Raw genomic sequence first — 22,040 nt, 5'->3', positions numbered from 1 at the left:
AGGCTGCATCCTCCAGCAATTCGAGAGACCCCATGGGAAATGTCCCATGGCCTCTCCCTTTGTTCAAATAAAGTTACAGCAATCCTCTGTCTCCTTTTTGGATATAAACCTCTGACATCATGGATTAATTCTCCTGACAGGGAATCTCAAACAGGGACCTAATTAGGCAAGATGTAAAATAAGAAACCTTGGTTTCTTCCAAAGGCTTTGAGAGTGAGGACTGGAGGACAGTACTAAACATGATAAATCAGAAGTTTGGTTTTCTTGGCTTTTTGTGCAGCTGATTTTCCTTCTCACATTAACAGATACTCACCGAGTACTTAAACAAAGAAAGAAAAAAATAATCCAAAGCCCAATAATTAAATAGGATTGACAATATGCTTCATAGGATTTGCTGATTCAGTGGTGATGCTCACCTTGCTATACTGAGTGTGACAGGCACAGGCAGAGCTGTTGGTGCTGGTAGCACATCTGGAAAACACAGGAATGAGAATGGAAGCACCAAGCTACAATATCCAATATGCATCACAGTGATGTTTTCAAATGGGAGCAGCTATGTTTTTGGTTTTGACTGATTGTTTATGTAAATTAATAAAACTGGAGGAACAAAACACATTACAAATTGAAGCAAAGTCACACCCCAAGTGGATGCCTTTGAAAACACTGTGCTGAGGGCTGCGTGCTTCTACAGAAGAATGTGCTATATAGTGCATTTTTGAAAGCTTAATGCAGGACCAGATCAAAAATGTGCACAAAAAGGGCAGAAAGGGATTTCCTGGGGAAGAAGCAAGAAATTAATGTACAACTATGTAAAATTAATAAGACTATAATTTGAATAAAGTCACTTTAAAACACCAGCTTCAGAGCAGTCTAACTTTAGCAGCAGTTTTGGAGTAGTCTAGTTTGTCATAAAGCCTTCACAGATGTAGTAAAGCAGTAAGTACAGCTTTAGAGCAAAAGCATATTTCAGTGTGCTCCAGGCCACAAAACAGATTTGTGAGAGATACTGCTCAAAGTTATTGAAATAGTTGATATTGTGCCATCTGTATCTCATTGGTCCCTGGATGTCATTTGTACCAGCACAAGTGAGTCTGAATGGTGCTGCAGAGCACCAAAATCACTGTGATGGGGTAAAAGCAGTGTCAGAGTATGCAAAAGGCTCTTCAGTTAATCAAGGGATTGCAAAAAAATGCCTCTTGCCTCTTCCAAGAAGCCTATCATGCCACCCTCATTTTTTATATGTTAATGAAAAATGCTTAATTCCTCTGGAAAAATTGCAATTTGGTGGCTTCCAATTAGGGAAATATTTTCACTGTAATATCATGACATGTGTGACTGTTACAAATGCTGCTCACTTTTTTCTTATTGAGGTTTAAACACAACAAATTGTTTCATTATTTACCAACTCAGTAGAAATACTTTTTAAAGTCACCATCCCTGGAGCTCTTCAAGAAAAGACAGGACATAGCATTTAGTGTTCTGGTCTAGTTGACGTGGTGGAGATCAATCAACCCTTGGACTTGATGATCCTGCAGCTCTTTTCCAACCTAAATAATTCTGTGATCTGTGTGATTCTGAGAAAATACTGGAGATTTAATACCTGGAGGATTAATATCCTTCTGCCAGCTTTCAGAGCTAATCTTTCCCCTAAATTATTCCTTTAATAATAAATAAAAATTTGAGTGTTGCAGGATGTTGTTCTTTTCAAACTTTCTTGGTATCCAGCCTGGTGGAAAACCTGTCCCAAGACTGCTGGTTATTAACTGAAATCTTAAAAACAGCATTACTGTAAGATACCAAATACTTTGGTCCTACTTCTCATCATCATCTTTTCAAACCACCCAACAACTCAACACTATTTTCTTACTGAAAGGCAGCCCTAAAGACAGTACTGACACCTAGAACACAACAGTAATTTGCTGCTTGTAAGTAGAGCCAGTTCCCCTTTGCAGACTATGCCAAAGAGGATTGCTCTTTGATGTACCCCATTTTAATTTCTTTTAAGCATGGGAGAGCAGGAAAAACAAAGATAATTTCGAATATATTGGCGCCATCAGCAAAGAATTCTACTAAAACACAAAAATTAAGGTTTTTTTGGTTTTTATATTTTCAAGAGTAGTATTAGCAGTATGATGTTGGTTCAGAAGTCAGGTAAGGTCTGTGTTGGCGACTACAATTCTTTTATTGGACATATGTTATGTATTGAACATTTGTTTATGTAGGCACGGACTTAAGAATAACAACACAAAATCAAAAGGCTAAAACTGCAGCTGTACTGAGAAGCAGGCCTGGCAAATCTGTCTACTCCTATAACTCAGCTGAGAAAAGGGGAAAAAAACTGCCATTATAAGAGAAGAAACATGTTATAAATCATGGTTACAGAACCAGACAATCTTTCCTTCAAGGTCCAAAGCACTGGAAAACCCAGGTTCCCTGTGGAAATGCACATTGTGTTTGTTGCAGGAAAGATTTAGACTCTGCCTTATACAAGTGGTTTATCTGTAAGAAAACTTAATAAAACTGTATTGATTCAAACAGTTCTCTTAACAAAAAAAAAAAGTTATGAATTTCAGAATTATATTTCAAATATAAAAAACAATACACTTAAACCCAAATAACAATCTACACAAAAGAGAGCAAGTTTCAGCAAACAGTGACCAAGAAAGAGTGAACAGGGAAAGCCAGTGTGAGTCATGACTTTAAGCACTGGTCTTTGCCAGATTTCATTCCTGCTTGCATCAGAATTTTCTCCCAAAGAAGATTCAGGGGATAAAAAGGTAGATAGACAAGGACATGTTCATTCTTCATCTCATAAGGGCAGTTTTCTACAGTTCTTAGTAACAGAAAAAAAAAAAAAATATACATTTCCAGAACTTGCACATATCCAAAAAGAAAAAAAGTTGGAAAACGAGAGGGAGAATAAAAACTAATAAAAGCTAAAACATTATTTTGTAGTAAACAATAGAATATAACGTGCAATAGTGCAATTCCTCCTTTGCTGCTCCAACAATGAAGTCTTGGTAGACAGTCCCCCTGCATGTCAGCGTGCAGCAGCCCAGGTTTAGCTGCGTGGCTGCTGGGCACTGCTGGGATTGCCAGGCTTGGGAGCCGAGTCGCTGTGTCCAGCCTCTCCCTTCCCCTTCCCAAGGTGGCGGAGTTTCTGATCCCAGCGCTGCAGATGGAAAGGCAAAGAAATCAGCAGGGAGAACACGGAACCACGTGTCCACAAACAGCAGCAAGAGCAGAGAAACAAAACAAAAGTTTAACAGAAGTTGGTGTTTCCACCATGGCACCCCGCACCGGGCTCAAGGGCGCAGTGAGAGCTTATTGGGGAAAGTCATTTAAATAGTCATTTAAATCCCAGCTTTCTTGTAGCCTCTGTGGGTGAAGGGTCTGACACGTGGCATAGTGGCTTCAGCACAAGGGGGACTCACCTCTGAAATAATTTAATTTAAATGAAGCTAATCATGCAGCCTTGGGGGGAAGCAGCATGAAAAAACAGCCAAGGGATTTTTGTTGATTTAAAAAAGTTAACAAAGCGACCAAAGAAGTGTTTGAATACAGTTCTAATTTATTCAGCTTTTAACTGTTTTTAATAGTTATTCAGCAACTATTTTAATAGTAAATTATTTTAATATAGTGTTAATTATTTTAATTTTAATTATTTTATTATTTTATTTAATTATTTAATTATTTAATTCGTTATTTAATTATTAATTATTATTTTATTATTTTATTATTTTATTATTTTAATTTTCATTATTTAATTTTTAAATGAAGATCGTCTGACTCTGGTTTTACAAATGTGTAATCGTAATATTTAATTTTTTTAAAAAAATATGATTTATTTATTTATTTATCTGTTTTGCAGGCAACAGAAATCACAGTAAAAAAAAAAAAAACACATAATAAATATAGTTGGTGCAACTATATTTATGTTGATATGACCATATTTATGCTGATGTTCTTGGAAAGGAAGATGATGATGATAAGTGGGTGGTGACGTGGCAGTGTCTTCAACAGCAGACAACAGGGAAGTAAGTGAGAGAGTAAGTGTGATTCCCCCAAAAAAATTCCAACAAATGATGTTACCACCCAAGAACTGAAACTGAGCAGAAGTCAGCCCATGGCAGCAATGTGATATTTTCTCTGTGGCACTGGATTTCCTAGGGTTCTGCCAAATCAAACAACCTGAAATAAGATCCCTGTAACTTCTCACTCCTGTAATCTCCTCTGATGTGAGAAATGTGCACAGAAAATCTTGCTTTTATAAACACAACAGTATTCTCCTGCTAGTGACCCTCACACTGATGAAGAAAGAGCTGAGTGGAGGAGAAGACTGGTTTGCACAGGCACAACCATTATGGCAAATGAATGGCTGAGAAACTGTGTCAAAATAAGAATATTCTGCATAAAGTGACACTCCTAATAATGTCAAAACCACTGATACTTTGCAGTGCATCGAAACAGAAAATAGTAATATTCCAGAACTTGGAAGGCATTAGAAAATACTTAAGTCAGAAAAAAAAGAGATGTATTTTCATATAGAGGGCTGGGGTTGCTTAGCCTGGAGAAGGGTCCAGGGAGATCTCAGAGTACCTTCCAGTACCTAAAAGGGCTACAAGAGAGATGGAGAAGGACTTTTTTACAAGAGCATGTAATGACAGGACAAGGGGTAATGGCTTTAAAGTGACAGATATTGTATTGTATTGTATTATATTATATTATATTTAAAATTCTTGTCTGTGAGGGTGGTGAGGCCCTGGGACAGGTTGCCCAGAGAAGCTGTGGAAGTGTCCAAGGCCAGGTTGGACAGGCTTGGAGCATCCTGGGATAGTGGAAGGTGTCCCTGCCAATGGCAGGGGGTGGAACAAGATGGGCTTTAAGGTCTTCCAGCCCCAAACCATTCCGTGATTCTATAATGCATGGCTTGCATTTGAGCTCATTGCTGTCACATGACTTCCCCATCAGGTTCCTCCCTCAGCCAAGTCAGGAAGATTAATTTAAAATAGTTAATATAATAGTTATTTTAAAATAATTAATTTTAAATAGTTGTTAATCCACAAAATTTGGTGAGAGCAGAACTCCATTTAAATAATATTAAATCTTGAAAGTATAACCTTGACTGATTCTGAAAACATTTGTAAAGCCCATGATCAGTTTGTTTTACTTTAATTCATATCACCACCCCAACTAAACAGGCATGTGTTGTGGAACACACAGCTTGCCTGCAGAATTAAAAGACTCCTGCAATTTGCTTTTTTGAGACAGAGGTTTTGACTGCTGCTACACTGGGATACTTTGGAGTAATTTAATGTATCCCTTTAATTTACTCAGCATGCAGTTCTAAGTAATACAGCAAATAACACACCAAGTTAGTTTTTGATACATTATATTAATTAGCAGGAGACAGCATATGCATTTTCTTCCCATATTTTGAAAAGATAGATAGATGCTTTATAGCACCCACAACATTTGACTTCTGGTGAGGCATTTTCTTACCTTTATTTTTTTACCAAGACGTTCCTTCCACTTCTCAGCTATGGAGCCTTCCACCAAGAGTAACCTACACAGCAGAGACAACCAGTTACTCCATCTGGAGGCTACACAACCCAACACACACAAGACTTAAGATCTCTGTGCCTGCAGAGAGCCTTGCCCTCCTCCCTGAACACCATGAAGGAGATGTTCAGACACCCACACCAAGTTTTCCTTCCTTTTGGCTCCGGCATTCAGCTTTATGACAGGGGAACAGCAGCACCAAGCGATGACACATAAAGTTACCTGGAGCGCTCCTCATCCTCGTAGCCCATGATGATGTATTCTTCCTTGGCACTCAGGGGTGGACACAGGCAGCCAGAATTGGTGTGAAGGTTTACAGTGTCCTTTGGAATGTTCACTAGGGAAGATTTCAGGATCTCCTTTACTTCCACTACTGCGGTGACGTCGTGGCATTTAGTCTTCACCTCCTTCACTTTAGCCCGAATGACTGGGGAAAAGTCACAAAGAGCATTGTTAGAAGCAGCAGATAATGCAGGTCACTCCTAAACCGTTCTTGGTGACCTCTGGGATTAGTCTTTTGCATGGTCCTTTATCAGAAGCTTAGCTGAACTCCTGCAATGTCTCTGCCTCCATCTCTTCCCTTCATTACTTCACCCTCCACCAAGGAGCTCCAGGCAGCTCAGTAAGTCCCTTAATAACATGGTCAGGAGCAGGAGTTATGTACCAGTTGGATTTACATCCTGTTAAAGCTGGGCTTTGACTTCCTTCCTTCCTTTCCTCTTCACCCTTTCCACATTAAATATATTAAATCTATTTCTTGTATGCTCTGCCTCTCCCTTGAGCTGTGACTGTTCCCTCTTTGACTACCTGCAGCACAGATGAGCAGACTTTATCACTCTCAACCTTACACAAAAAGTGAATGAGCATTAAAACTTCTCATATCACTAATTCTGCTGGATGACAGGCCCTTACCTTTTTTTATTCTCTCCAGTGACCCAGCACTAATCTGCTCTGCTCTTTATGAACTCCAAATGCTCCTGATCTTGACCCAATGATCTCTCTAATTGTTTCCTCTCTCACCCTTTCTTTTTGCCTTAAGTTGCCCAGGAGGAAAGGTTGCCTTTCAAAGGCAAAGCTTTTCATTCTCTCATGGTGACCAGTGAACTGATACCACATGGAAATGCAAAGCCAACCCAGAGGTCATGCTCTAAAGAATGCCACATCATTCACAGCCTGCAAACAAGAGTCCCTTTCCACACTAAAAATAGGAGATACCCCAAATTCCAAATGTCTCCTATGTGAAAAAGGTAATATAAAAGAAAGAAAACCACGAACTTACACATCTCACTTCACGTGCACTGCCCATAACAATCATTAACCAGCATGTATTCCAGGCACATTAAATAACACTGCCAACAAACACTGAATTGTGCATCTAGTACGCACAATTTACCCCAAGTAATCCCCTTTCTCAAAACCTTTTAAGATCTCAAAATAAAATATTGCTTTAGTTTGGAGCTATTTCAAATGCCTTTGGAAAGCTATTTAATTTCAAAAGCTTGAGAAAATGGACAGGAGCATACTCAATGACTCTGTCATATGCAGTTTCTGACTAGAGAATAGTCACTCTCATTTTTTTTATAAACAAATCCACCAAAACAACATAAAACTGACAAGTGACCAAAAAAGTGTTTTGAATACAGTTATAATTTTATAGCTTTTAACAGCAACTATTTTTAAAAGATTGCCTGACTCTGGTTTTATAAATGTGTAATTGTAATATTTACTATACAATTGCTACCATTTAAATAAAGCTTCCAAGTTCACTGAGACTAAGGCTCTTTGCCTGATTAATGGGAAAAAATGAAGTGTTGCATATAGGTAAAGCCTTACAAAATAAGGGCCTTGTTACCCATGTAAAACCATGGCTCAGGCCTGCTACTTTGGCTAAGCAGAAAAGGGCTATGGGAAAGAGACTCAGCTGAATCAGAGGCAGAAAAACAAGTTATATAAACATTGTGTGTTCACATCGTGGTGTATGGTGGTTGGTTGGATTATGCTTGTTGTGATTTAAAACTGTTTAACTGGTAAAGGCCTAAATGCTTAAAAAAGGCCTGGTTTTTGCAGCAAGGAAGGGCCCAACTGTTCAGCTCCTGTCATAGTATTCAGTGTCTTCATTGGCCTAATTGGCTTGAAACAAACAGTATGAAGGAAAAGATGAGCCTGGAGCTGTGATATGCCTGAAGATGAGGACATGTGCACTTTTACAGGTGTTGCTGACAGCATAACACAGCTGGCAAGATGCTCACAGCTGGCTTGAATACACCAGAAGGAAGAGAACCTGCTGGATCTCATGGAGAGCTAGTGGCCATGAAAGCCACTAAAAACATTCCCCTCTGCAAAAGCTGAGCATAATTGAAATCACAAATGCAGTTCAGGCACAGCAGCCCACAATGTCATTTTTGTTGCATCACTCTTCACACTAGAGAAGTACGTGAACCCCAAATGCCAGCACTAAAACTGAACTAACTCACCAAAAATACTCTTGTGCTAACATATTAAGCTAATCCCCCCCATCCTTTTAATTTGGAACTGTTTCAGACTACACATTCCTCCTGTAACAAGTAATACTGGGTTACCATCAGTAACTATGAACTTTTTAGGCTTTTTTAATGAGAACTTTCCCCTTCCTGCAGCCTTAAAACAAGCTGGGAGCTGGCCAAGCAGCTGCTCTTACCGTAGTTGTAGTTGTTGCGTAGATAAGTCTTCTGGGTAGCCTTTACAGGCTTGCACTTGCAGCGGTCTACAGAAACAGAAAGCTTTGTTTAGGTAGAAAAGGGCATGTATTCAGTGACAATCTTCCCAAAACCTTCAGCTCACACCTAACAAAAATTTCACTGAGTTGACTTTCTTACTGCAGTGAAATACTAAAAGCCACAGGGCATTCCTGGCCTATTCTGCTGGGAGATGTGGAATTGTGCATGAGACATTAAATGTTTTTTAGGAGAAAACCTGACATACTGAAATTTAAAAAAAAAAACAAACCCAAACCACAACACAACAACGAAGACACACAGACTTTGAGTCTGAAGTGACAGAATCATCATTTTAAGCCAATCCAAGGTTCAATCCTGGGCTCACAGGTGCTGTAATTCCATCCTTGCAATGCTGTTCTCTCTTCTGCACAAGACTTAAGGAATTCCCTCCTTTCTGTTCATTTTATAATACAGACCATAAGAGAGACACAGAAAGAAAATACTATGGTAGTGCAAGAGTGAACACTTTTTTGAACCCTATGTAGCTCAGATTAGTTTAGCAAACTGGGATATTCTGGATAGCAGGCATTAATTGAATAGTTGCCATTGGAAGGGACCTTTAAAGGCCATCTAGTCCAACCCCCTTGCAAATAAGCAGGGACACCTTCAACTAGATCAGGTTGCTGAGAGGTCCATTGAATTCACCATTAGGAATTGTGTAAATTTTACACAATTTTATTATGACCCAGAAGCCCAAGTTTAATGAAAATAGAGAAATTCTCAGCCCCTGTGGCCAGAAGGATAGCCTTCAAAAAACAACACAAATAAGCACTGTCAGAGCAGCATTTCCAAAGGTGCAGATGCCAGACAGCTGGGAACTCTTAAGAGAGGTAAAAACATTTTCATTAGTGCCCAGGGAATGCTAACACTGAAGCTCCAGACCCACAGTGGTGTTCATAAACACCACTGGTGTTTCAGGGCTGGTTGTTCTACTGCAAATATTTACTTATTTTACACTAGTAACACTATTTTTTACACTAGTAAAATAGGCAGAGCAGCTTTGGTGGAGTAATTTCAAACAGCAGATCCCAGTATTACATATGCATGGCCATCTATTTTGACATTTGATTTGGCATAAATGGAAGAAAATTCAAGGCATCTTATTTCTATACACCATCATTCTAAATATCAATGCATATAAGCTGTTGATTTAGGTAAATCCAACATGAAGAGTCTGAAAAAGAACTTTTATTTATTATATAAGATTCCAGTGTATGAAAAAAAATTAAGAAAGAGATGCAATCATACGGTTACCAACTTCTCAAATCATTATTTATTTTCCATTGGAAGAATTTTAGTAGTTGAAAATACAAAAAAAAAAAAAAAACCAACACAAAAAAAAACAACCCAAAACAGGAAAGAGGAAAACATTTCAAAAGAAAAGTGTATTATTTCCTTGAATTTCAAACACATCCTCAGGAATCTATATATAGAGTCCTACAGACTTTTCTATGTGCTCGTGTTAAAATAACAAAAGCAGAGAAGGGAAGTGATTTTTGGCTTCCCTTCTGCCTTTGTGAGCTCATGGATACTGCAGGACAAATTATAACTCTTTTTATAAGTTGCCTTGAAACAGAGCATAAAAGATGTGCTTTTATGACCCACACTCACACAGGCACCTCAGCACTCAAGTCCAACAAGCTGTACCACTCTACAGTACATTGCACTGTGTCCCAGGCAAAATAAAATAGACTAAATTGCAAGACAAGAACACAGTCTCACATTTCCTTCAGTTTTAAGGCAACATTGATTAATTTTAGAATATATTTTATTAGTCTAGTTCTATTTCTAAATTATAGACCTGCCCATGTTCTTACTGAAGAACCTCCTAGGCACCCTTGTGTTTTTTAAAGTTCCATTTAAAAGAGCTGTACAAAATGCTGCATTATTGCTAATTACTATTTAGAGATACAGAAACTAACACAAAACTCATTTGCCAGGGTGAGAGGCAGAACCAATTCGTCTCTCCCAGTTCCAGGTACAGTGATTTTCAAAGGAAGGCAAATATTGACCTTCCCCCAGGGAGTGGGAACACCCAAAAAATGTGGCTATAAAAATGTACTGCATCAACTGATGCTGAGGGAAAATCCCATCCTACCTGACAGCCTCCTCAGAAGCTGCCAGAATTACCAGAAGAGCTCAGAGACCACAACAGTACATCCCAAGCACAGAGACAGGCAGCAGAGGCTCCCACTGGCTTTGATTGAGATTAAATTTTCTTTTCAAGTAAATATAGGACTACCAACTGCTCAAAATCTCTCTTTGAAAACTTCACTCTGTAAATGCCAAAAGACATGGACTACACAGGAGAATGGTTTTCCCCGTGGGTTGCTACCAAGAAACATGTGTGTCATCTTAAATATATGTGCATGCAAGGCTGAAAACCTGGCTGACCTGTACAGGCAAAAACCTGGCAAATGCTTCCCAGATACAGGATAAATAAAAAAAAAAACACTCTAGAAAATTTTCTAAGAGACTTTAGAAGCATGTGATCAAGCAGAAAACAATGTGGTTCACTGCCAACAGAGGTAAAATGGTCTCCCAAAAAAACCCCCATGCAGACTCGGAGGGAAAGTTTTGCCAGCAGACACTGCCAGGGAAAAAAATGTGTCTCCAACAGGGATAACCCATGAGTCCTGTTCCCTGTGACCATGCACAGCAGCATAAGCCATAAGATGCAAAAATCACAAAGCTGAGAATAGGATTTAAAAAGAAATACACCAGTTTGCCACTTGCAAAACAAATGAACAAAAGGTCTCTATTTACAATGGCAGAACTGTAAATTCACTTTACTGAACATATAAATAAAGCCATTTTGAAACACGGCCTTTTAGGTGGTCCAACTGTGTTTGTCAGTTCAAACTGATGTAGCACACTGAACCAGAAATCATGTGTGTACAGTAAAAGGCAGTGATATCAGCAGATATTGCATCAGCAAGTTTTCTGTGCATCCTCACCCTATTTTCTAGATGGGATTTTTTTTTTAGTTCTGGTTTTGCCTTCAGTCATTGAAAAGCATCATAACAGTAACAACATGACTGAAACCTTCCTCTTCCACTGCAGGGTCACTCACTGGAATTACATGCCTCTGGACAGGCAGCAGTAAAGATATGCTTCACATTTTGGATATATGACATTGAGAGCTTTGCTTTCATGCTGAAAGTGAAGCTTCTATGCTCTTTGTACAGTCTGCATCGAGCAGGAAATCCCTGCTTCCTCAATGGGACACAATTGAAAAGGGCTTCAAACTATTAAGATCCTAATGTTAGTAACGAATATCTTCAGCAAGTCTTCCAGACATGGTCCCATGCTCAAGGGAATTTAAAGCAAAGCTTGTTAAAAGGCTTGTTTTTATGAGGTTTTTTTAACTGCACCTGGGTTTCTAGAGGGTTTGAACTGTGATTTAAAGAACATTTTGCACCAATACAGCTGCCTTCATATTGGGACCTACCGATCAAATTTTTAAACTGCGCTATAAACTGGGCATTACTAATACAATTTTGCAATTTGGTCACAGAGCTTAATGCTGAAATTATATGTATAGGTATCTAATGTTAGGTTCAACAACCATGCCCAGGTGTTTATACTGTTGGAGTGAACATCAGTGCACACTGTAGCTCATCAGCACCTCTGCAGAAGGAAAGAAAGGTTAATGCTAAGCTTCCAGGTCTCAGATTCTTGACAAAGGCGTAAGAGGAGAACTTTGGATTGAATCGTAATAAAATTCAAGGAAATCTACAGTCACTGGTTTGCTTGAGCAAAATATTCACATTCCTACAATTATTAGCTACCATCCTAGGCTTTGCTTCTTTGCATTGGCAAGCAGTGGTAATCCTCAAGGGGTTTTATTCAGATTTATTCAGTTCCAGCAAAGACAAAACAGAAATAAAAAGCAACAGGGGACATGCTGGAATAAAACCAGCCTCAGAGGGTGCCACCCTCAACTTCCTCAGGCTAACAGGAGTATTGCCATTATCTACAAAGAGTACCGAATTTCATTTGAAAACTTTAAGGTCAGAATGAACCATTATCTTCACTGGTTTTGGCCAGGGAAAAGTCAATTTAATGATTATTAATGAACTCTCTGTTCAAGACAAAACTTCTAGTAAAACCAGCACAGCCCTCTTGGTTTGATGGACATTTTGAGGCTGACCAGCCCCAAATCCTACCTGCCCGTGGAATGCAAAAGCAAAATCTGCAGTCTTCTCAGTCAAGAGTAAGTATTTAGGTAATTATCACTTAGTACCCCTCTTACCTAATTAAATATTTAAAGGATTTGAAAGTCTACAGCTTATGATACAGTTTTATAAGAATGTACTTACCAATGCCAGCGCCTCTACAGTTGCCATTATTAGAATCCATAGGGAAATCTGGCATGGATTTGTAAAACATGGAAAGAAATGTTAGTATTTTTAATATTGGATTATTTCACTACACCCACACGACAATGTTTTCTCTTTCTCTAATATTTAGCAGGTAGAAACTTAATAGCTTTACTAATAAACAGTTTGTAATGTTCATGGGGTCAGTCCAGTAAAGCTGACACAACGTCTTACCCAAATTTCACCTGAAACCAGCACCTCATGTTAAATGCTGAAGCAGACTAAATATCCCATTTCCATTGCTACAGACTGGCAGGTTTCAGACAAGGGTTGACATTCATGCCATGAATTTTGATCACCTACAGAAAACACATGTAGTGTTTGCATTTAATTAGATGATGAAGGAGAAATTACTTTTGGGGATTTTTTTGGTTACTGAGGAAATCAAATCAACCGACCATAATCATACTGTTGAAGTAAATGCCAAAATAAATGTTTCAGACCTTCCCACACACTGATTGCTCTGAAGGACAGATAAGGAACAGAAGTTTAAAAAGGCACTATGCCCAAAGAACTGCTTTCAGACACATTCATAAGTGGAGTGTGTCCCACATTAGCAAAATGTATCATTTCAAACCTATTTATTAAATCACACAATTTAATGGGTTTGTACATATATTTAATCATGAAAAAAAGAAATATGTTAATGCATATAACCTTGAATGAGCTAAGGACAAAAATAAATGCAAGAGGAACAAGAACTGGGAGAGAGGCAGGATACTTTATTAGAATGGCACATAAAATGGAAAAACAAATAAGCTTTCAAAGAAAAAGCCCTTCTGTAATTTTGCACACTTAAGTCATTTATGCTGCTCTTCCAGTTCTAGAATCTGGCATCCCACAATCATCTTTCTTAGATTCTTACATAATACTTCACTGCCTTTACAATGTAGAACAACCAATGTAACAAATGCTCCTCTCTTGCAGCCTGAGCTGTAAGAAAATAACCAGGACACTCATGATACTCAGTATTCATGATGGCTTTAGATGTGTGCATTAAATTTTAAAGGCCAGGATCATTATTTAATCACAAATTCTGTAAATACCTGTTTGCAAGAAAAATAATATTACTTAGCTAACCTTTTAATTTTGCCATCCTTGTTTAAAAAAAATTAAAATCTCCACTTAATGAATACTTATACTACTCACAGCAATATAAAACTTCATTTACATAAATGAGGATGCAGCTAAATCACAGTCAGGGCAAGAGTAAAACTGAAAAACAACTAATTCTCTCACATAACAATTAACTTCAAAAAATTTGAGACTTCAGGAATAATTATTCTAACCAATATAAAGAGTAAAGGGTATAGAGAACAGCATAGAAAGATTCAACAGATGCTCTTTTATATTCAATATCCTGCAGCTAATAATTCACTACATCCATTTTCTTGCAAAGAAAGTTTCAAACTACCACAGGATCTTTGTTTATAGGAAAAAAATTATATTTTTATGAAGCCAATTTGATCTTTGCAATTGGGTACTTCCACAGAACCTCTGAATCCTCACCATGCTGCCTTGTAACAAGCCAAACTATACAAGCTGATTCTTACTTACATGTTTGATTTTGATTATTCACCTGAGTTATTCTCAATGCATTAAGAACACATTTTATATTGTATCAAATGCGTTCTGGTATTCCAGGATGTGATGAAAGTGGAAATGAAATGGCTTCCTTCTGCAAATGGTAAACAAAAGGGTGACCACACTTCTCATTCTTCCTCTCCTGGGCCAATTATCTATTGTCTTGTTCATTCAGCCAAGCTGTAGCTTTAAATCTACAATTCCTTCTGATGTGGTAAAAGCATCTGCTCCAACTAGAGACAAGAAATCTGCAAAATCCTCCAGCCACCAGCCACAGAGAGGTGGCCACACAGGCCTCTCTGTGTACCTAGGACTGGCCCAAGCATTTCAGCACTCTGGGCATCCAAAACCCCTGCAGAGAAAACTCTCCAGATCCACTGCTCCTCTCAGTCACCAGAAACATTCTCAGGTTTCCTTGAAGGCTCTCTGCATATGACCAAGCCATCTCCTCTGGCTTTTCATGTGGCCCAGCAAGCTAAAATTCCTACCAAGACAGGCATTTCAGGGATAGTTTGTTGATACCTTCAAAGCACGTTCCCCATTCCATCAAAATTGTTACTGGGGACAGGAAAAAATCTTCATCATGGAGAAGGCAAGAGAAGTATCAGATTAAATGCTGACCATCTTCCACCCATAGAAGGAAAAAGAAGCCCTGAAGTGCACTGTCCCTATCTAAACTAAGGATGGATCCTAGCAGGCAGGACTTCATGGTGCTTGAGCAAACCTAGTCCAATTCACATTGAAATCACAGCTCAAAATAAACCAGAGCCCAGTGAAGGGTCCACAGCCTTCCCTGGCCCATGTGGGATATGATGCTCGTGGGTGTTGGCTGAGGAATTGTCCTTTGAGCTCACACCAACAGGAGGAGGACTGGTGAGCACTCGATGTGGCCACTATAAACCTGGTCCTGCAAACAAGCGTGGAGCTCCCCTGCTGTATGCCAGATGTTCCCGTGCACTCTTAGTGCACAACTTCTTCTTAACCAAATTACAACACACCCCAGCCTCCACACATCCCCTAATTCTGCACTGCCAGGTCACCTGTCCTACCCCAAACCAGTAACACTCAATGAGGCAGCTGAGTGTGCAGCCAGAGTAATTCAGACAGTGCAGCCTTGCCATCAGAGCATTGTGTCCACCAGTGAGCAAAGGAGGGGTGAACAGCCACTGATACATCAGCTTGTAGTTTATTTCTGGACTTGGGAGGGCTTGGGCCAGGCAAGTATTGACCTTCCCTTGATGCTTATCCTTTCCAATGCACTCATGCCAGTTCAGGGGTGACTGGTGTCTAAGATGGACAGGCTTATGGAGGGGACTGGAGACCTCTGCCACTGCATGACATCTCTCAGGAAAGTCCTCTCATTTCTCTGACCCTTTCCCCAGTGAAGCTCATACAGGCTGGTCCCTGCAGGGACAGGAGATTGGAAGAGGGTCCAGGCCAGGCCTGCCACCAGCAGATCCTACAGACCCCACCTGTCAGATCTCAGGTGGCTGTGAGCAGCCAGGCAGCCCCTGTGAAACCCCAGCCCCTGTCCCTAGCAGCCTGATTGATGGACAGAGGCCTCTCCCAACCAGGAGATGTGCCCTGCTGAGACCTTCAGCTGTAGAGCAGACAAATGGGGGGGAAAAAATGCTATTTAAAGAGCCCCAAACAACTGACTTCCTATTGTTCCACTTCTCTGCATGGGCAAACCCTCTGCCAAGTTCTGTCTATGCAAAGCAATCCTTCTGAAATAAATACCTGTCAGTGATGATTAGCAGGATTGCCAAAGAGGGGAATACTATCCAGACGTCAAATCCAAAAGTTTCCTATTAAATTTTGTTTAGGAGCAGGGGACAAAATCCAAACTGTTTTTTTCCAAGATGCCATCTTAACTAATTGTTTTTCAGAGGGATTTTATATAAAACAAAACAAGAAGAGCTAAATAAAAGCCACTTCCACAGTAAGTGTGCAAAATAACTTTTACTTTTTTTACACAGTAAGTGTGTAAAATCCAGGGGACTCAGCCTACAAAGGCAGCTGAACAGTAGTGAGAGTGCCTAACACCACTGGTGTTATCTTCATTACTAAGATTTAAATTCTCTTATTTACCTCTCCTGTCCTGTTTCAGGCTTGAAGCTTGAAAGTTAGTTAGTGTTATATGTTATAACACTATAATCATAATAATATATAACTAATGTTATAGTGTTATTTAACTGAGAAATGAGGCTGCTCCCAAGTTTTGAGCAAAGACCTAAACAAATCCCAATTTTATAAACAACAACATGGGCATGACTGCTTGTCCTTAGCACAGCCTGTAACACTCCCCCAGCAGCACTGTGCACATCAAACTGCTCTAAGTAGAGCTAGGCAAAGACTGAGTCAGAAAACAGATTTGATCTGGAACTTGGAAGCCACTGTTTTGGAAATTAAGTTAATACTATACAAGAAACAAGCACGAGAAATGGCTTGTTCACTTGTCTTTTAAGCCTGCAGTGCCAAATTAACTTAATGGGTTACTATGAACTCATCCAGACAGACATGGAGGACTTGGGAAATCATGGCTTAACATATGATTTAAGAAAAGAGGTGTCCCTCATGTGAATAATCTGTAATTTTCTTTAATGTTTAAGAGATGGTGTTTTTTTTTAAAAAAAAATTCAAAGTTCTCTTTAGACATCTTACCATAGTTTGGGTGTTAACTACACATGGTTGATACCTTGTGATGTGGCTTCCCTTTTCCACAACATCTTTATTAACAGGCCAACATGCCTTGAAGCTATATTCTTATCTAAATAAGATATGGTGAGACAACCTGCCTGACAAATCTGTCTTCCAGTATGCAGAGTACACATCACACTGTTCTGTTGCTAGTTCCCTCTTCAAAACAGGAATAAACATTTCACTTGAGACAAACACTCTGCTAGGCAGTAGCAGCCACAGCACACATGTCAAATTTTTAGTTAGCATCCCAATGCCAACACTGGCCACTTATTACCTGCTAAACTAAAGACAGGTCCTGCCTCTGAAATTCTAGATTTGAGACAATTTTGTCCCTCAGCAGTCCCTGCTGCTTCACAGACCTAAGAAGGTTTGACAGGGGCCTGAATGAGGGAAGCAGATAATCTGATAGATTGGAGGAAGAATAAGCACATGCATGTGAAGACTGAAATACATGGAGCAGGTGAACAGGACCTCCCAGAGATGTAAGACAGATGCCATAGGAAACTTCAGACATTAGCATGCACTGATCTGAAATATGGGGTGTCAATGTATTGTCAAAATGCTCTTTCATCCTCCATCCTGGATGATGATTTGTTGGATCCTCCACAAAAAGCCAAAATATTCAGCATCACACTTGCCTCTACAACACCCACACCATGCCTGCAGCATCCCTCTGCTTTCTGGCTGTTAAAGGAACCCAGATGTTTCCCAAAGAGAATAAAAAATCGAGAAACATACACTTCCCACACGACACTTCTTTTAAGCTGGTCTCTGTAAGGTGAGGAAGTTAAGACCTCCCAATCAGCACTCCCACTCAGGTTTTGGAGAGCAGCACAAGCCCAGGGGGTGTGCACAGCTATTCCTCTAACTGAGCCCAAAACACAGCACTGTTGTCAGCTTTCTCCATCACAGAGAGAGCAGCAGCTGCTTCACCCCTTCACCCCACACCTTCACCAGGCCAGCAGCCCCTTGGTCCTGCCTTGGCAGCAAGCGTCTACACCTTTCTCACCACCTGGGCTCAAATGGAAAGATGTCCTACAAGATATCTGTGGTCTGAAAGTGAACTTCTTACTGAGATTTATCACAGATTTTACCAACCACAGTTCCTCTGTATTTTGCAATAGCCACAGGCTACTGGGATGCAGGGAATATAACTGATGGAAACTGGGCTTGTGAACCCAGTCCCTGCTCTGACAAGGGCAAACACTGACTGCATCATCCCTAAGGCTGCTCCCTTATGGAAGGGACAAGACAAATGTTCTAATGTTCATCAGCAATAATGCAGAAACCTCAAGAATAAAGGAAAGAGCAGAACCCTGTTACAGGTAGCAGAGGAATGAAAGTAAAAGCAAGATTTCACTTCTGAAGAATAGAAAAAGCCCCTTCTACAACAGAGAGCCATGAAACAGTGAATTATATTTCTGCTTGTTCTATTACATGTAGTTTACAGACAGCAGAAGGCAAATAAGAGCAGGTATTCTGCACACTACTCATCAGGCAGCTGGTTATTCGTGTCTTCTACTGAGCTGCAATCCTTTATTTGGAGAATTGGATTTGAAAGTGTTCACCTTACCTCTTCCTAGAACAGGAATCCTTCCCCCTGCTTTCTAAAAGAACAGTTTTATTCCCTCAAGAAGGATTCTTTCAGTCTGGTGCATAATGCATCAGTTCAAAATATTCAGCCCAGAAATGAGAATGTCATCAGGTTCTCATTCACTGAAAGAGAGTTTTCATGGATCTGGCCCTGGAATCCCTCAAAGAGGTTATTGTACTGCTGAGGTCCTCAGAAATAGGTAACTCGGGGGCGATTTCAGCCAAGCTTCCTCCCTCCAGACTTGAATGTGATTGCTTTCAAATTGCTGCAGACCTGCCAAACCCAGCTCATGCTGGAGCCATTTTTAAGGTGGTTTTGAAAGCACCTCAATGCTGCAGAGAAAGGTGCTTGGTGTTCAAAACCACATCTCCCCAAAACTACCCCAGCAGGACTGCAGCCCTCAGAGAGCAGCAGCTGATGGCAAAAATAGATGGTTGTATTCATAGGCTGGGGAAAAAAAGTAGGAAAAGGCAAGAGTTAGAAGTTAGAAGTTGGAAATAGCAGTAATGAGTGGAGATACAAGGGCATGGAGGTTTCAAGAGGTCCAGAGGATAAGAGAATAGAGTCAGAGATGGAGTAGAGTTTGTCTGGCCTGTAAATAAATGGAGATGGAGAGAGCAGCTTACCTGGGAAGGTTGAGCTGGGGAGCACGGTCAGGAAACCGAAGCGTGATATTTTGTTAGGAGAAGAAAACAGGAATTACAGCGTTTGGCATTACTGGCAGTGGGAGACATAAAGCATTTGGTAGTGGGACAGAAGCACAGTAAAATACTGTGCTGAGCACAGCATGAAAAATCCCCCTTTCGTTCCCAGCCCACTGCTGGGGGAGGACAGAGAGGTGATAAGGTGATAACCACTGCTCCCAGCACTGCAGCTGTGGGCACTGAGAGAGACAGAGATGAGCACAACAAGCTCATGGGGTGGATGGGTGCTGCTCTACTCTGACCCCTCTGGTCTGCTCTCCCACCCCAGCACTGCTCTCCTGATGGAGATATCTGGCAGAGCCACCAGCACTGCAATTTTGCATCAAAGAGAATGGTAGCCTGGTTCCACCAGCAGCAAATGCTTTCCTGAAAATATACAGGAACTGGAGTCACTTTGTAAAAGGTCAGAGCTCACTCGTGATAACCACCTACTAGCTTGCTTTAATTTCCTGTTCATCAGATCCTCGCATTCAATATTTCTGTGGTGCTCAGCTCACCACACTGGAGCGGTGTCCTGCCAACTCCTCCAGCCCAGGGGCAGCTGTGACAAGAGCAGGATCCTCGAGCCACAGCAGGTTTGTGGCACGGTGGTAGCCCGAGCCTCAGCAGTCCTCACCTGACTGTGCAGAGATGCTCCTGCCTCCTGCAGCACTGCTGGATGGCAGCCAGACACCCAGCACAACCTTCCCGGGGGATCACAGTGAGCTCAGCTGGTGGAACAGGATGCACCGAGGGGCTCCCGCAGCCCCTCTGAGGCCACAGCGGTCAGACACCATCGGGAAAGCACTGGAGATGACTCGGGGGCAGAAGGCAGCGCCTGGCTCGCTTCAGGGATGTCGGGAACAAAACACAATGGAAGGCTGCACTTCGCTCACCTGGCTATGATTCTAGAGCCCAGGGACCTGCTGGGGAGCCTGTGCTGTAACCTGTACCTTCAGTGCTGACCACTAAGTGCTGACCATGTTTCCTCCCCTGCAGGTGTGCATGTGCCACCACTGGCATAGGAAGCCGGTGGGGAGACCCCAGCCCCCCCAGCTCCTGCCTGGGACTCCTCCGGGCACAGATCTTCCCCCAAAGCCTGTGGAGTGGTGGCCTCGTGTAGGAAAGGAGCGACCTGCTCCGGGTGGGAGCGGCTGGAGACGAGCAGAGAGGAGCGGAGAGGAGCGGGGCAAGGAAGGGGAGCCGGCAGCCGGGGGCTGCCCCTCACTCGGGTGGCTCCTCATTCTCTGCCAGCACCCTCTGGATCACCGAGGAGCGGCATGAAAGCGCTTCCCGTTCGTGTGGAACGAGGCCCGCAGCTCGCACACTGTACGCGCACGGTGGCGGGGCTGTCACTTGTCACACACACTCTCTGCGCACAACAGCAAAACTTTCCCAGCAGCGGCGCGGCCGCTAAAGGCAGGGAGAAGACGGCAAAAGAGCGGAGAGCAAAGCAAAGAGAAGGCGAGGGCGCTCGGAGGGGAGGCTGCCGGGCCGGGCTGCCCTCCCCGCCCGCCGCCCATTGTCCCCGGGCCGGTGCCGGTCCCCGCGCACTCACCCGCGCCCTCGGCGGTGACGATGGCCTCGGGGGAGATGCAGACCCCGCGGTCGTAGACCGGCAGCTCGTCGCAGGCCAGGCTGTCGGGCCAGGCGTGGCCGTAGCGCAGCAGGACGGGCTCGCAGCCGGCGCGGGCGCGCTCGCAGACGGACTTGCAGGGCTTGATGGGCTCGTGCTGGAAGTCGATGGTGCAGATGGGCGCGTACATGGCGCAGAGGAAGAAGAGGAGGTCGGGGCTGCAGTTGGTCCCCAGCAGCCCCTCGAACTGCTCCATGGCCAGCACGGCGTTGGCCTGCGTGCTGTGGTGCAGGTGGTTCGGCATCTTGGTCACGTTCCAGGGCAGCGGCTTGCAGAGCGGGATGCGCACCGGCTCGCAGGCCGCTCCCCGCCCCGCCGGCGCCCGCCCCAGCAGCAGCAGCCCGGCCAGGGCCAGCGCCGGCCACGCTCGCCACATGCCGCGGGCCCCGAGGTGAGCGAGGGCCCGAGCGGGCAGAGCGCGGCTCGGGGCGGCTCCGCCCGGGCTGGCTCGGCCCCTCCGCGCTGCCCCCGCCCCGCCGCCCGGCCCCGAACAAAGGAGAGCCCCGAGCGGGGGAGAGGCGGGGGAGCGCTTGCTGCCAGGGAGAAACTCGCCTCGTCCTCGCCGGAAGGCGAGCGAGCGATCAAACTCTTCCCCAAGTGAGAACCTCGCTTACTTTTTCAGGTTTCGGACCACTCTCTGGGAGATATACTCGTATCTTCTTAGGAAGTGCCTATTTTTATTTTATTTACTTATTTTGCACACACTATGCTGATTGCAAATGATTAATAAGCAGGAGGTGCGCACCTCCGTGTCACCTAGGCATAGCGATAGCAATTTTAGAGGAGAACAATAATATTGAGAAGATTAAAAACGGGGGAGATTCGGCTGAGCAGCTGGGGATGCTTTCTTTTCAAAAGGTTAAAAAAAAAAAATAAATTGAAGAGGCCAGGTAATGTTTAAGATACCTTGCAAAATAAAGGTGGTGCAATAAAGGGAGCTTCGACTTGATCTGGAAAAAAGTGGCTTCAGATAGTCATAGAATCACAGAACATTCTGAGTTGGAAAGGACCTTAAAGATCATCTAGTTCCAACCCCGTGCCATGGACAGGGACACTTTCCACTAGACCAGGTTGCACGGAGAAAACAAGCTGACATTTATTAGCTGACTAAATTATTTCCAGTTATAAACATAACGAGCA

The 22,040-nt window shown here is 42.3% G+C and overlaps 1 protein-coding gene across 1 annotated transcript; it reads right to left on the bottom strand.

The window, feature by feature from the left end:
- Positions 1-2,094: 2,094 nt before the first annotated feature.
- On the bottom strand, positions 2,095-21,354 carry FRZB (frizzled related protein). The gene is made up of 6 exons (XM_058839716.1): positions 20,823-21,354; positions 12,641-12,688; positions 8,240-8,305; positions 5,785-5,989; positions 5,503-5,566; positions 2,095-3,172 (listed from the first exon to the last, which is right to left on the bottom strand). The coding sequence occupies exons 1-6, from the start codon at positions 21,274-21,276 to the stop codon at positions 3,062-3,064; spliced, it is 948 nt and encodes a 315-aa protein (XP_058695699.1). The 5' UTR covers positions 21,277-21,354; the 3' UTR covers positions 2,095-3,061.
- Between the last annotated feature and the right edge of the window lie 686 nt (positions 21,355-22,040).

This window comes from Poecile atricapillus, chromosome 5 (genome assembly GCF_030490865.1).
Source record: "Poecile atricapillus isolate bPoeAtr1 chromosome 5, bPoeAtr1.hap1, whole genome shotgun sequence".
NCBI lineage: Eukaryota > Metazoa > Chordata > Aves > Passeriformes > Paridae > Poecile > Poecile atricapillus.
This window is presented reverse-complemented; position numbering and strand designations above follow the sequence as displayed.